The 14,421-nt window shown below is 37.5% G+C and overlaps 1 protein-coding gene across 1 annotated transcript in view; it reads right to left on the bottom strand.

Moving 5' to 3' along the window:
* LOC124597245 (aldehyde dehydrogenase 1A1-like) overlaps nucleotides 1-12,358 on the bottom strand; it is a 48,344-nt gene extending 35,986 nt beyond the window's left edge. Inside the window, exons 1-3 of the mRNA XM_047135926.1 lie at nucleotides 12,326-12,358; nucleotides 11,216-11,320; nucleotides 3,829-3,930 (exon numbers count right to left, since the gene is read on the bottom strand). Coding sequence (XP_046991882.1) covers nucleotides 3,829-3,930; nucleotides 11,216-11,320; nucleotides 12,326-12,358 — 240 coding nt within the window. The remainder of the gene's footprint in view (nucleotides 1-3,828; nucleotides 3,931-11,215; nucleotides 11,321-12,325) is intronic.
* Between the last annotated feature and the right edge of the window lie 2,063 nt (nucleotides 12,359-14,421).

The raw sequence follows: 14,421 nt of genomic DNA, 5'->3' as shown, positions 1-14,421 counted from the left end.
TAATGTATTGCATTTTATCACTGCAATAATTTATACATTTGGTTAGCCCACTGTAGACTTTACCTTCCGTATTCTTCTTTTTATTGCATTTTGCACAATTACATAATTGACAAATATGAGTAAGATTACAGTATTGTTTACAATGCTGTTGTGTAGTCAAATCAAATTAAATCATTTTATTCCATCTTTAAACAATTTTTACATAGAAAATACATAGGCACTTTATACAATGAATATCAACTACAATATGTTGGTTAAAAAATTTGAAAATCAGAACTATAGGACTTTAATATTCTCACAGAGAAGAGAGTCAGTTTTAAGATCATCTTTACAGTTTGTATGAAATTTCTCTGGTGTATAAAAAGCTTCATCATTTAGCCACTACTCTGCAACATTTTTAATGGCAGATACTGGACTGCCATATGCCTGTGAAAACTATGAACTGAAAAATTTAACTCCTAAATATTGGTAGCTGTTAATTTCTTCTAAAGCCTAGTTGCAGCCACTCATGTGTCATGTAGGTGAATTGATTTTCTTGGGGGACATTTATGTTGATTTTCTTTTATGTGTAATAAACAACTTAAATACATTAATTGAAAGAAGTGACATTGAAAAATTTCACAATTTAATCCAAAAATCTAGTTTCAACTTATACTTTATTATGTGCACTAGAGAAAACTTCCACTCAGCAACCTGCATAGATAATATTATTACAAATTATCAGTTTGATGATACAAGGAATTTTTGCCTAGATCTAGGGATATCTAATAACTCAGTTTTGTTTATAGAGCCCACACAAAACAGAGAAACTAAAATCTGAATCTTATATAAGAAGGAATTTTAGCAAAGAAAATTTGGAGTTGTTTTGTGATACGTTAAGTGCTATAAGCTGGCCTTTAGACCACTGTGATTCAAGCAACAAAAATGTTGATAAATCTCTAAATTGTTTTGTGGATATATTCAATGAAACATTTCCCCCTCAAAATCTTATCAAAAGAGAGTCAGGAATAAATGAAATTGGATTACACCAGGCATAAAAATTTCAAGTGCCAGAAAAAGACAGCTGCACAATGAGCTCAAATTAAATAGAATCCCTAATTTTGTAAATTACATTAAGTGCTATAAGACTATATTCAAAAAAGTGATACTGGCAGCAAAAAATTGGCAAACAGTATATTCAAAACAAACAAAGAAATAAAACAAAGGCAGTATAGCCTGTTGAGAAATCAGAGATGAGAGCCAATAAATTTCTCAAATTAGGTTTCAGGCTGATATCATTGTAAATCATGTTCAAATGTCAAGTAGACATGACAGCCCATCAGGACAATATGATTTCCAGGCACAGAAATGACATACAGAACATTTGTTTTAAAATATTCAGAAAAATCACTCAGAGAGATGTGGAAGACACAATATTATCAGTACAAAAAGAAAAATCAGCTGGATGGGATGGAATACTTTCCATGGTAATCAAGGCAGCATGCCGTATTATTTCATACCCACTGACTATTATTGTAAACCAGTCCTTTGAACATGTGTCTTTCCCAGATGCCCTAAATTATGCAGAGATTAAGCCATTTTTAAAAAGGGATCACCAGATGATATGGGAAACTAGTGGCCTATCTCTCTCCTTCCTGTTTTTTCTAAAATATTTTAAAAAACCTGTGACAAAATAACTAGAAAATTTCCTTACAATAAATGATATTATTATGTAAAAATCAGTTTGATTTTCAAAGAGGAAAAGGCACCATAAATGCCATCAGAGAATTTACAGAAAAAATAAGCACATCACTAGACCAGGGTACAAAAGTCTCAGGAATATCCTAACAAAAGCCTTTGACTCAGTGAAACACTCATTATTACTTCACAAACTGAAGAGCTATGGCATCGAAGATACTGCATTACAGTGGTTCAACTCTTATCTGACAGAAAGGAAACAAAGAGTTATTTTAACATCAAATTCAGTTAACTACCACTCCGAATGGAAAACAATTTCCCAAGGAGTTCCACAGGGTTCAATACTGGGTCCGTACCTGTTCTTGTTGTATACAAATGATTTATCATTAAGTATTGATGCTTATTCAGTCTTGTACGCAGATGATAAATCAGTCCTGATAGAAAATGATACAATAGGAAAGATTCCAGATAGTATAGAAAATGTTCTGTGGAAACTGGAATCCTGGATCCATAAAAATGGACTAAAGCTCAAGACTAAAGCTAAGACCCAGATAATGCAATTTGCCTCTAAATTGTCAGTAATATGTCCTGTACAAATAGCCCATAATAATCAAATGATGACAGAAGTGAGCCGTGTGAAATTCTTGGGCCTAAACCTTGATAAAAGTTTAATCTGGAAGACATATAGACTTCCTGGCAAATAAACTAAATTCCCTAGCTTTTGCAATGTTTATTTTATGTGGTGCTACTCACATGGACACAAGAAAGACAGTCTACCACAGTTATTTTGAATCTGTTATTCGGTATGGGATAATTTTCTGGGGAAACTCTAGAAGTAGTACAAGGCTACTAATTCTTCAGAGGAAAATCAGTAGAAACATGTGCTGCCCACGAAAATGAGTCATGTTGCGCATCGTTCAAGAAATTAAAAACACTAACAATTACTTCATTGTACATTTTTGAAATTTTGATTTTTGTATATAATAATCAACATAATCTCGAAAAGTTTCGTTTTAAACATAGCTATGGTACTCGTCACAAGGAAAACTTCAAATTTCCTTCGCATTACTTAAAGCTTTATGCTCAGACACCACTATACATGGGGCTAAAAATATATAACAAATTAAAAGGAAGAAACATATTAACAATGGAACCTGGTTCACTGAAAAGTTTACTCCAAAATATTTTAATAGAGAAATGTTACTACACCATTGAAGCATTTGTGGAAGACAGTCTGACACTTGAACAATAAAAGTCTATAGCTAATATTGCAAAAATATAATGTATAGTGGTTTACAGAAATTCTTTTTACACTTTTTAAGAATAATGTCAACAAATACAACACTACAATATTTACTATAAATTAACAGTTTACCAATTTCCTTTGTTATACATTTTAAAACAGGCATTCCCTGTTACATTTGAAGTGTGTGTTTTCCACATGTACTTCAATAATACTTTTCACTATGGCCAATTTTATTGTTTTACTATGTACACAGTCCACTAGTTGTATCTGTTTTTTCCCATGTTTTGCTGTAGATTTGAAGTTGATCATCACTGACTGAAACCTGTAGTCTAAGGACCTATCAATTTTGTCATCATAGACAGAAATATAAGACATTTATTCTACATTTTCTGGCTCACTATTCTATGTGTGAGCATGTTGCAGCTCTTGAATGAAAGATGTTTATTCTATATTTTTTGGCTCACTATTCTATGTGTGAGCATGTTGCAGCTTGTGCATGAAAATCCAGAATGGAATTTCAACATTATATGAAAAGGATAGATTGCTACTGACCATATAGAGATGTTGAGTCACAGACAGGCACTTTGGCCACTGTGGCCAGACTCAGTGACCAGGGACCAGTAGTCCTATGTGAGTTGAGTTGTGCATATGTGTGTGTGTGTGTGTGTGTGTGTGTGTGTGTGTGTGTGTGTGTGCGTGTTTTTTATTTCAGAAGAAGGCCCTTTGGCTGAAAGCCACAATGTATAGCAGTCTGTTCATTGTACCTCTCTTTGACTGAGCGTCTCCTGGGTAAGGTGAGTAGCATTTTATCCTTTGAATCAAAGTGGACAGATATATTTTGTAGTTGTATTATACTACAGGCAATAGAAGTCCATGAACACCAAAAATGTCTTGTGTATAGTTACCTTATTCATGAGCTTTGCTCGTGCTGAGGCATCCATTTGTCTCCATTCAGATTTTCTGTTAAAAGCAGCTTTTGCTGCAGCAACTGCTCTGTCTATATCAATCTGCAAAAAAATTTCTTCTTACAAGCTGATTTAAACAATCCTGATATATATATATGAACAATTAGTAGCAGTTATTTTCTGTGTTATTTTATCCACTTAAGCAACAATAGAGTGACAAGTAAATATGAGTCAACATATATGTTACGCATCATACTGTGGTTGACCAGGCAGTTTGAATAAGCGCTGTCTGAGTTGTGATGGACTGTGACATGGAACTAGAATGAAAAGATTAGTGTGAGAAACACATACCTTAAACCCTCTTTATTATATCAGTTTTAAGGGATTCTGATAATCTCTTAACAGCTTTCATAAATATTTGCCATAAACCATAAATTTAATTTGGAGTTTTAAATTAGTCACCTTCTTGAGAAATAGAAAACTGCGTCATGGTTACTTAAGACAACTCTTTACGAATAACACTGTGAGATTATCAGCCACTGGCTCTTTGGCACTGAATATGGTAAAATTGGTGTACATTTACACAACGGTATTCATCCAAATGTTGATTATTGTGTGTAATATATGAGGTTCAGCATGACTCTGGAAATAGTTTGGCATGTTGAAGGCTTCAGCTTAAAATCGTGGTATTTCTCTCCCTACCTCAAGAAACATTCATTGGACCACAGCAAGAAGGTATGGTTCTTTAATTGTATGACAACGTTTTCCTACTTTGTGTGAGTAACACACATTGTTGTATACCTAGTTTCTAAGGGATGGCCATAATACTACTCCTCACTGTCATCTTAATGTAGGGACTTAATTTTATCACTGAATTGATTTTTTGCTGATCCTTTGAATACTTGCAACTTGAAACTTGTTGCAAACTTGTGCTTTATGAAGAAGAAAGAATGACCTTGTGTCTCAATCTGGAATTTTTATTTAATATACCAGTTTATTTGAGCCTTTCTGTGACTCTTGTTTATGAATTGTGCCTGTAGATATAAGAGAAAGCTGATGCCTGAATATCTATCAGGATAAAAAGCTGTAAGACTAGAAGGAAGTCTATTACAAATCAAGTGGAAAGTATTAGTGTTAATCAGAGCATTTAGTTTTCCAGAATTCGTTGCCATTTTTGAAACTCATTAGTTTTCTTGCTACTACATTCTCACAAAATTAGACAAAAAATTTCTAAATTGATACATTTAAAAATATGAGTGCTTGTAGTGAAATGTCTTGATGCCTTCTCCTTCCCATCACCCTCTTGATCTGCACCTGACTTAAGAGATCCATAGTCCCCCCCATAACTGCCTGGGTAAGTCAGTTCAAAGATCAGACGAAGACATAGGCATACCAAATTCACTGAGACCATGTCTGTTAACTCGCCATGGTGTTCAAATCAACCATCAAGTCACAAGATCAGCTTTAAGTTTAAGTGCCAATATGAATGGTGTTTTGAAAATATTACTTTATAGTTAAAATCACCAGTTACCTTACACAGAGAGTGCCATGAACACCATTTTTAGTCACAGGCACTCATGTTTTACTTTAGTACATTGCATTTTGGACTGTACAGGTCATCTTCAGTTATATTTTTCCTTTAAAATACTCCCGTCCTCTTGAGTGAATTGAGTTAAAGGAAAAGAGCTATGCTACCAATGTGGGAGGAACATTAACATTATGTATATGGTATCAGTAGATTCATTAAAGCTGTCTAGTTCATCTTTTGAAGTTCAGGAGATGCAGGCCTTACCACTTAATGTGTTCAAACTGTTCATACAATACTTCAACAGATAATACCTGTAGGCACCCTATAATATCTGTATAGAAGAAATGTGATATGGATTTTGCAACTTATCGAAAATTATCTTCAGGGCAGTCTTAAAACGAAATTCGCAACTACTCAGTTATTGAGAGAACTTAGATTTTGAAACAGACAAAATGTATATTGCTTGTAAACAAACTCCTGGCCTTTAACCTCATAGAAATAGCTATTTTAATTTCAATAACAAACCAAAAGACAATATTTACAAATTGTGCAAATATGTTAAATAACACTGTTCGACATGGGTTCCATTTCTGATATTAAAGTATGTGCTTCTAGACCATTTTACCGTAGGAAATTCAAATATGTAAACAAAATATCGTTGTCAGGGATACTTTTTATGTAATATGTATATATACGTATATTCACAATTCATGGCAAACACAGAGACGTTATAGAGAAATACGGGTATGTTGCCGCATCCAGTAGTGATAGAACATGATAATTTCTTGTGCAACAGCAGGTGGGAAAAATCAGACATCATTGAGTTATCCCCCGCCACACCTATGTCATTAAGACCACCTTAAACATCTCATTAACTCGAACAGTGACAGCCGGTCGCTGCCTCGGCAGTAAAGCTTCACGCCTCCTAGGGGCAGGTGCATCGAGTTTACAACAGTGGTGTTAGCCGCAATTTGTGTCAGTCTTAACGAGTGGGTGTTTTGGCTTCCAAGTAACTGTCTGTCATATTTCCGAGCACGGTTGAATTTTTTTAGTTCCTGTGTGTAAACTGATTGAGCCTGGTGCTGAAGGTAAAACGACTGCTTGTTTTTACACATCAGCGTTCCTCTAGTTCCCTACTATTAATTTAATACAGGTGTTTCACCAAAGTGCTATTTTTAAATTTGCAGAAATGCCACGTCGTCGTGGATGTCGATATAAGCCGGACAACGACTGCTACACCTGTGGGAAGTTCACTTTTGCCAGAAATAGGAAGAAAATTTCTTCAGTCATAAAGAAAGCATACAAACATTACTTTGGAGTAGAGGGAGGACACCAAGATAAAAAATGGGCACCACATATCTGTTGTGCTACATGTTACTGTAAACTAATTCAGTGGTGGAAAGGTAAAGAGAATGTTGCGTTGTTTGCTGTTCCCATGGTGTGGAGGGAGCCTAAGGACCATGTTACTGATTGTTATTTCTGTCTAACAAAAATTCAGGGTTTTACAAACAAAAAGTCAAAGAAGCACTTTGTTTACCCAGATCTGCCTTCAGCGAGAATGCCAGTGCAGCATTCCGACAATCTTCCAGTACCTTCAAGAGCTCGAGGTCAAATTCCGAGTGACAGTGAAATAAGTAGTACTGAAGAAATCACAGATGATGATTCTTTATATCACTGCACAAGTGAGTCATCACCACATTTGTTAACACAAGCAGATTTAAATGATTTAGTACATGATCTACGACTAAGTAAACAAATGGCGCAACTTCTTGGTTCAAGATTACAAGAGTATAATCTACTGCACCAAAGTACTAAAATCAGTGTGTACAGGCACAGAGAACATGCCTTTATTTCTTATTTTTCAACTGACGAAGCACTGACATTTTGCAATGACGTTGCTGGCCTGATGAAAGTGCTGAACTTCACTTATATTTCACAAGGGTGGAGACTTTTCATAGATGCATCGAAAACAAGTCTGAAGGGTATTTTGCTCCATAACGGAAATAAAATACCCTCTGCTCCAGTAGCTTATGCTAGTTTGACAAAAGAAAATTACAAATTCGTACAAAGGATGCTAAATTCATTAAAATACAATGAACACAAATGGAAAATATGTGCAGATTTCAAGGTAATTGCTATGGCACTGGGAATGCAACAAGGCTACACAAAGTATGCCTGTTTCCTTTGCGAGTGGGATAGTCGAGACCGAAATTCTCACTACGTGAAAAAGAAATGGCCTAGGCGAAGGTGGAAAGTTGGCGAAAAGAATGTACAACGTGAAAGTCTGGTAGCTCCTGAATATATACTACTTCCACCGCTTCACATCAAACTTGGCCTGATGAAACAATTCGTGAAGGCCATGGATCCAACAGGCTGTCGGTTTGCATATCTAGCTAACAAATTCCCCCATCTTTCAGCTGCAAAAATAAAGGAAGGTGTATTTGTGGGCCCACAAGTCAGGGAGCTGCAGAAAGATGCAAATTTTGAAGCATGTTTAACTGATAAAGAAAAAACCGCATGGGACTGTTTCAAGATGGTGTCGGAAAACTTTCTTGGAGGAAGAAGAGCTACTAACTACAAAGCAATGGTGAAGGATATGATCAAAGCATGTCAGGATTTGGGGTGCAATATGTCTTTGAAGGTACATATGATGGACTCTCATCTGGACTACTTCACAGAGAGTTGTAGTGACGTATCGGATGAACATGGGGAAAGATTCCATAAAGACATTTCTACCATAGAAAGGCGCTATGAAGGGAAGTGGGTACCTTCTATGTTAGCAGATTATTGCTGGAATATCATTCAAGAGAAGAAAGATTCACAATACAAGAGAAAAAAGTGATGTGCATTACAAGGCAGTGGCTCATTGTTTGACAATTTTCTGTAATTTCTCATGTCAAATAAATGCTTCAAAGTGTATACACAAAGGTTACTGTGTTATATGTTAGATCCCACCCTCCATTAATGTGATGAACTTATAACATCATAAAGATGTGCATTTGTTTGTCGAATTTCACCTCACGTTTGCTGCACTATATCACAAACTGAAAAGAGAAATAAAATTGCGATTACTCATAAACTATCCCTGACAGAAAAAAACCAAAAACAGTTTTCAATTCAGCACTCAAAATACAACTAGGATCACAATATTTTTTATCAGAAATAGAAGAAAAGGTTTTTTTTGTAGAACAGTGTAATTAATTAAATTACTTTTTGGAACTTTGTGTCTCATCCAAGAACTTTGGAGACAGAGACACTGAAACACTTCCTAGTTTTTGTCAGTTCTACCCAAGATAGAAAATAGCCAAATTTGAAATATGAAAATTACATCATAATTTTGAATTCAAAAGCATAGTCAATTCACAAAACTGTTCACACCAAAATTACTTTCATTATTTGTAGGTCCTGATACAGAACTTAAGACAGATGTAACCTATTTGCAGAAAAAATAAAAACTGTGGAACACCTGTTTGACAATCACAATGAAAAATATGCCCAGATCAAATTAAATATACCATTGTCAATATGATACAGAACAGCATATTTTCATAAATAATTACCAAAATGACTGTAAATGGTATTCTCAACCTGTGTTTTAATATTTTTCTGGCTTTATAATGGTATTAAACTGTCTTAAAAATGGTTAAACTAAAACTGGAATAACAACTCCAGCCTGAACGTGAAGGTTTTATGAGGTCTTTGACATATCAATGCAGATAACTCACTTGGTTGTCAGGAATTCTAGGAAGCTGATGTCTGTTATGGATCACTCTGTAAACAATTGTTATCACTAATATATGTGAATATACACTCCTGGAAATTGAAATAAGAACACCGTGAATTCATTGTCCCAGGAAGGGGAATCTTTATTGACACATTCCTGGTGTCAGATACATCACATGATCACACTGACAGAACCACAGGCACATAGACACAGGCAACAGAGCATCCACAATGTCGGCACTAGTACAGTGTATATCCACCTTTCGCAGCAATGCAGGCTGCTATTCTCCCATGGAGACGATCGTAGAGATGCTGGATGTAGTCCTGTGGAATGGCTTGCCATGCCATTTCCACCTGGCGCCTCAGTTGGACCAGCGTTCGTGCTGGACGTGCAGACCGCGTGAGACAACGCTTCATCCAGTCCCAAACATGCTCAATGGGGGACAGATCCGGAGATCTTGCTGGCCAGGGTAGTTGACTTACACCTTCTAGAGCACGTTGGGTGGCACGGGATACATGCGGACGTGCATTGTCCTGTTGGAACAGCAAGTTCCCTTGCCGGTCTAGAAATGGTAGAACGATGGGTTCGATGACGGTTTGGATGTACCGTGCACTATTCAGTGTCCCCTCGACGATCACCAGTGGTGTACGGCCAGTGTAGAAGATCGCTCCCCACACCATAATGCCGGGTGTTGGCTCTGTGTGCCTCGGTCGTATGCAGTCCTGATTGTGGCGCTCACCTGCACGGCGCCAAACACGCATACGACCATCATTGGCACCAAGGCAGAAGCGACTCTCATCGCTGAAGACGACACGTCTCCATTCGTCCCTCCATTCACGCCTGTCGCGACACCACTGGAGGCAGGCTGCACGATGTTGGGGCGTGAGCGGAAGACGGCCTAACGGTGTGCGGGACCGTAGCCCAGCTTCATGGAGACGGTTGCGAATGGTCCTCGCCGATACCCCAGGAGCAACAGTGTCCCTAATTTGCTGGGAAGTGGCGGTGCGGTCCCCTACGGCACTGCGAAGGATCCTACGGTCTTGGCGTGCATCCGTGCGTCGCTGCGGTCCGGTCCCAGGTCGACGGGCACGTGCACCTTCCGCCGACCACTGGGAACAACATCGATGTACTGTGGGGACTTCACGCCCCACGTGTTGAGCAATTCGGCGGTACGTCCACCCGGCCTCCCGCATGCCCACTATACGCCCTCGCTCAAAGTCCGTCAACTGCACATACGGTTCACGTCCACGCTGTCGCGGCATGCTACCAGTGTTAAAGACTGTGATGGAGCTCCGTATTCCACGGCAAACTGGCTGACACTGACGGCGGCGGTGCACAAATGCTGCGCAGCTAGCGCCATTCGACGGCCAACACCACGGTTCCTGGTGTGTCTGCTGTGCCGTGCGTGTGATCATTGCTTGTACAGCCCTCTCGCAGTGTCCAGAGCAAGTATGGTGGGTCTGACACACCGGTGTCAATGTGTTCTTTTTTCCATTTCCAGGAGTGTACTAACCAACTGTGAAAGTGTATCAGAATCTGGAATTAAACCGTATGGTAAAAAAAATGACATCATGGCCAAGACTATTTATTTAAAGGAAAAAGGCCAAACATAAACCTGCTGCCAGAACCTATTTTTACAAGCCTGCACAGGAAGAAGAAGGAGAAGCCTGGGAGGTTATCATCAAAACTTCAACATCATAAAGCTAAGTACAGTTAATTCCCCTAATTGTTCTGACTTTGTCCAGGACTAGTACTAAAATTTGGTCACACCAAAAAGATATTAGCAACTTACAAACGTCTCTAATCTTTATAGCCTCACAGTGTGCAGTGTTGCACTGCATAGTACTCACATTAACATGTGAACCTTAAGCATACTGATGTTGTGTAGTGAAGCACAATACTACACACTGCTATGGTGTATAAAATTAAGGATTGTTCTATATATCTCGTTGGAAAGTACTTATCCACAAACTTACATCAGTTAATAGTAAGTGGAAATAATGTAGGAAGTAAACCGAACTGACAAGGAACTTGCAAGGACTGAAATACAGAGTGAAATACAATAAAATATCATTCAATTCAATCATGCCAGGAATTATTAACAATGGACAGAAATATTTTTTTTAAATGCTTACCTTGTCACCTTCTGCAACATCAGCAATCTTTTCACCTGTAGAAGGGTTTATGATGGGGAACTTCTTTCCAGATGCTGAGTCAACAAATTCATTATTGATGAATAGCTGAAACGAAATTAGATAAAGCATCAGTTTTCTGAATTTTACCATACTCGCAATAACAGCATAGTTCATAATTTACATGAGGCAACTTTGAATGTTTCTTTTGTAAATAGCATTCATGGTCTCAGCGATGGCTACAACACATATTAGAATGGTTTCAATAATTTTGGGATAATGACTACAAAATATCCCTCATTAAACTATAACACTTGCCTTTGAATTTTTGTTAATAAAATTTTGTGAAGACTGCTTCATAAATTTATTGTTGTCAACAGCCGCTATTTTCTCAACTCAAATAATCTTAACAATTAGCACAACATCAGAATATATGATGGTAGGAGAAAACCACTCTGTTACACAACATATTGACAAGAAGGAACAGTGGATTGTAAGTGGTTTATGTTTTTCCTATTGAGTATTCCAATTTTCCAAAATATATTTGCCCCAGCAGTGTTCTTTCAGTTCATTCATTCATGTAATATATTTTATATATCCATAATGAAGAATTACTTTTATATTTATCATAGAACAACAGTTAACTATGTACCATAAGAACAAAGGCCTGGTGGAATGAATACAGCTTCTTGTCATGCACATAACAGAAAGCTTCAGCCATCAAAACTAAGTAATAAGATAGTTTATAAAAGAGGTAACTAATTAGGTCTATTTCTTTTGAATCTACAGGAATTCTCAACTCCTTCCTTTATGCCAGATAGAAGTTTGTGTAATACTGTCACAATACAATGTAAAACTCACTCTGAATCCTACATGAGGAGCTTGAGTCTGTATGGGCATAATTTTTCTACCTTTTATTGTGATTACGTAAATCACAATTCAATTAAAGCTGATTTTAATTATTGAAAAGAAATATCATTAGTGCATCAATGTAGAGGGAAATGAATATATTATGACAGAATTTTAAATTTTTAAATCTGGTCAATAATTATATGAAATATTTGAAATCAAATTGTTGCTGGCCCTGGAAGGCATCAGACACACAACCTGTACCTGGGACCGAGCACCAGGAACTGTTTTACCCATTTAGTAATGTGGAAGTGGGGACTTCACACCCAAAGAGCAATAGATTGTGTGCAACTATTCTGAGTGACCAGTTCTTTGAAGTGTGTTTTATCTTCATAGAGTAGCATGAGTACAGTTAGTTCTTTGCAACCTACTTGTGTTAACACTTTGTTCATGTGTTCAGTGATCTACTCAGTCAAATACTGTAACATCCCACTACACCCACATGAGTGTTATTCTGAGTATCAATCTACTTACAGTTTCTACAGGGGTGACATGTGACAAGTATGCAAATCATTTTTGATGAGATCTGAGATATGCTACAGTGTATTTTACAGAGATAATGGCTTGTTCCAATGAACAACTGTTATCCAAACTACTTGGACCATTTTACCAGTGTGGTGGCTTTCTTAGTGGCCTTCAACGTGTTTTGAGCAATGCTGAACAGACAGTGTATACAATGAAATCAGAAAGTGACAAACTTTCACCATCAGCACATAATCATGGTCACATGGAATAACTATAAAAATTGCAACATAGTCCATTCCCCTAACTGACTTTACAAATGATTCTGATCGGGTTCTCCAAGTACAGAACATTGTGCATGTGTTTGGGTCTATATTCCTAGCTAATTCACAACTGCACAGCAGCCCCTCACATCATTAATTTTTGCCCTTCCATGCTGGAAGCAATCTGGTCGAATCCATGTGGAACACAGTTGGGTTACATGAGAAAATTTCGGCGTTCCTTCTATGCCATGTAAAATCATCCACCAAAGCCCTCAGATTGACGGAACTAGAGCCTGATGGATATATTTTCCATTAAATTCCTGTGAGAAGGTGTTCTCCATCTGAACAACTTCCTTTCCAGCTGTGACTTAATGGATGACACTTTGATGTTTTCCACACTACGAGCCTCTAATCTCATAAGCAATGAGATACAATCACCTCCTACCACCAACAAATTTGATACAACAAAAGCCACCTTGCTCAAACACCTAACCGAAAACAAGAAAACAGTAAATACAGTAAGTGGTGTACGTAGAAAATCTGGGCAGCAGAACACCATCACAGTTTTGGAGACATTTACATGAACTAATAAATCCAACATACACATGATATGATACACTTTGGACTTTGTGATTAAATAAGCTGCCCCCACCTAAACAGGCTGCAATGATTTTGCATGACTATGTTATGTGGGAAGGCAGATTACAAATTGCAGATAGATTTTTTTTTCATTTGCACACCATTGGCAACATTGTTATTGTGGCAGCCAAAGCTTACACTGGTAGCAGTTCTTAACTTGTTTGTCACAGCAACAAGTTGTTGAATGACACTGAGCACTCACAGAGATACAAGACAGTGACACCATGGGTAAACAACATGATGCAGCAGTTACCGGGAATTCCAGACACCATCTGTTCACAACACACACACACACACTCAGTCAATGGGGATGGACATTCTATCCATGACTCAGAACAGATGTTTTTGTGTTGGCTTTGCTCACTTTTTGGGATCCAAGTTTGCAAATGTTCCGCATCATGCAACTGATCAAATTCTAAGTGCCTTCACTATAGACAGGTTGGCCAGATCCGTTTAACTCAACCTACTCTGGACATTTGCTGGCTGTATGCCCTTGAACCTTGAAACGAAGACCAGCAGAGTATCAACACTTGCTGCAGGGAGTAGTAACTGACCCTCAACATAAATGTAATGCACCACATATACAGTACATAGACTTACTTCCTTAAAATATGGGATACGCATATGGAACAATTTAAAGTGGAAAAACCACACAAAATTAATCACAGGTAAGGCAAGTGCCAGACAGATTCATCAGGGAATCCTCAGGAAATGTACTCCATTAAAAAAGGAGATAACTTACAAAACGCTAATGTGACCCCTGTTTTGATATTGCTCATCAGTCTGGGATCCTTACCAGATATGTATTGTATTGTATATTTATTGGTCCTGTGAACCATACACTGTACAGGGGTACATAATGATATAGGACAAGTCAAATAATTTGCAATAAAGTTTAAGAGAAAAACTGTTGTATGGTTTTCAGTATATAGCAAT

Source organism: Schistocerca americana, chromosome 1 (genome assembly GCF_021461395.2).
Source record: "Schistocerca americana isolate TAMUIC-IGC-003095 chromosome 1, iqSchAmer2.1, whole genome shotgun sequence".
Taxonomy (NCBI): domain Eukaryota; kingdom Metazoa; phylum Arthropoda; class Insecta; order Orthoptera; family Acrididae; genus Schistocerca; species Schistocerca americana.
The sequence above is the reverse complement of the archived record's forward strand: the minus strand, read 5'-3'. Positions and strand labels throughout refer to the sequence as shown.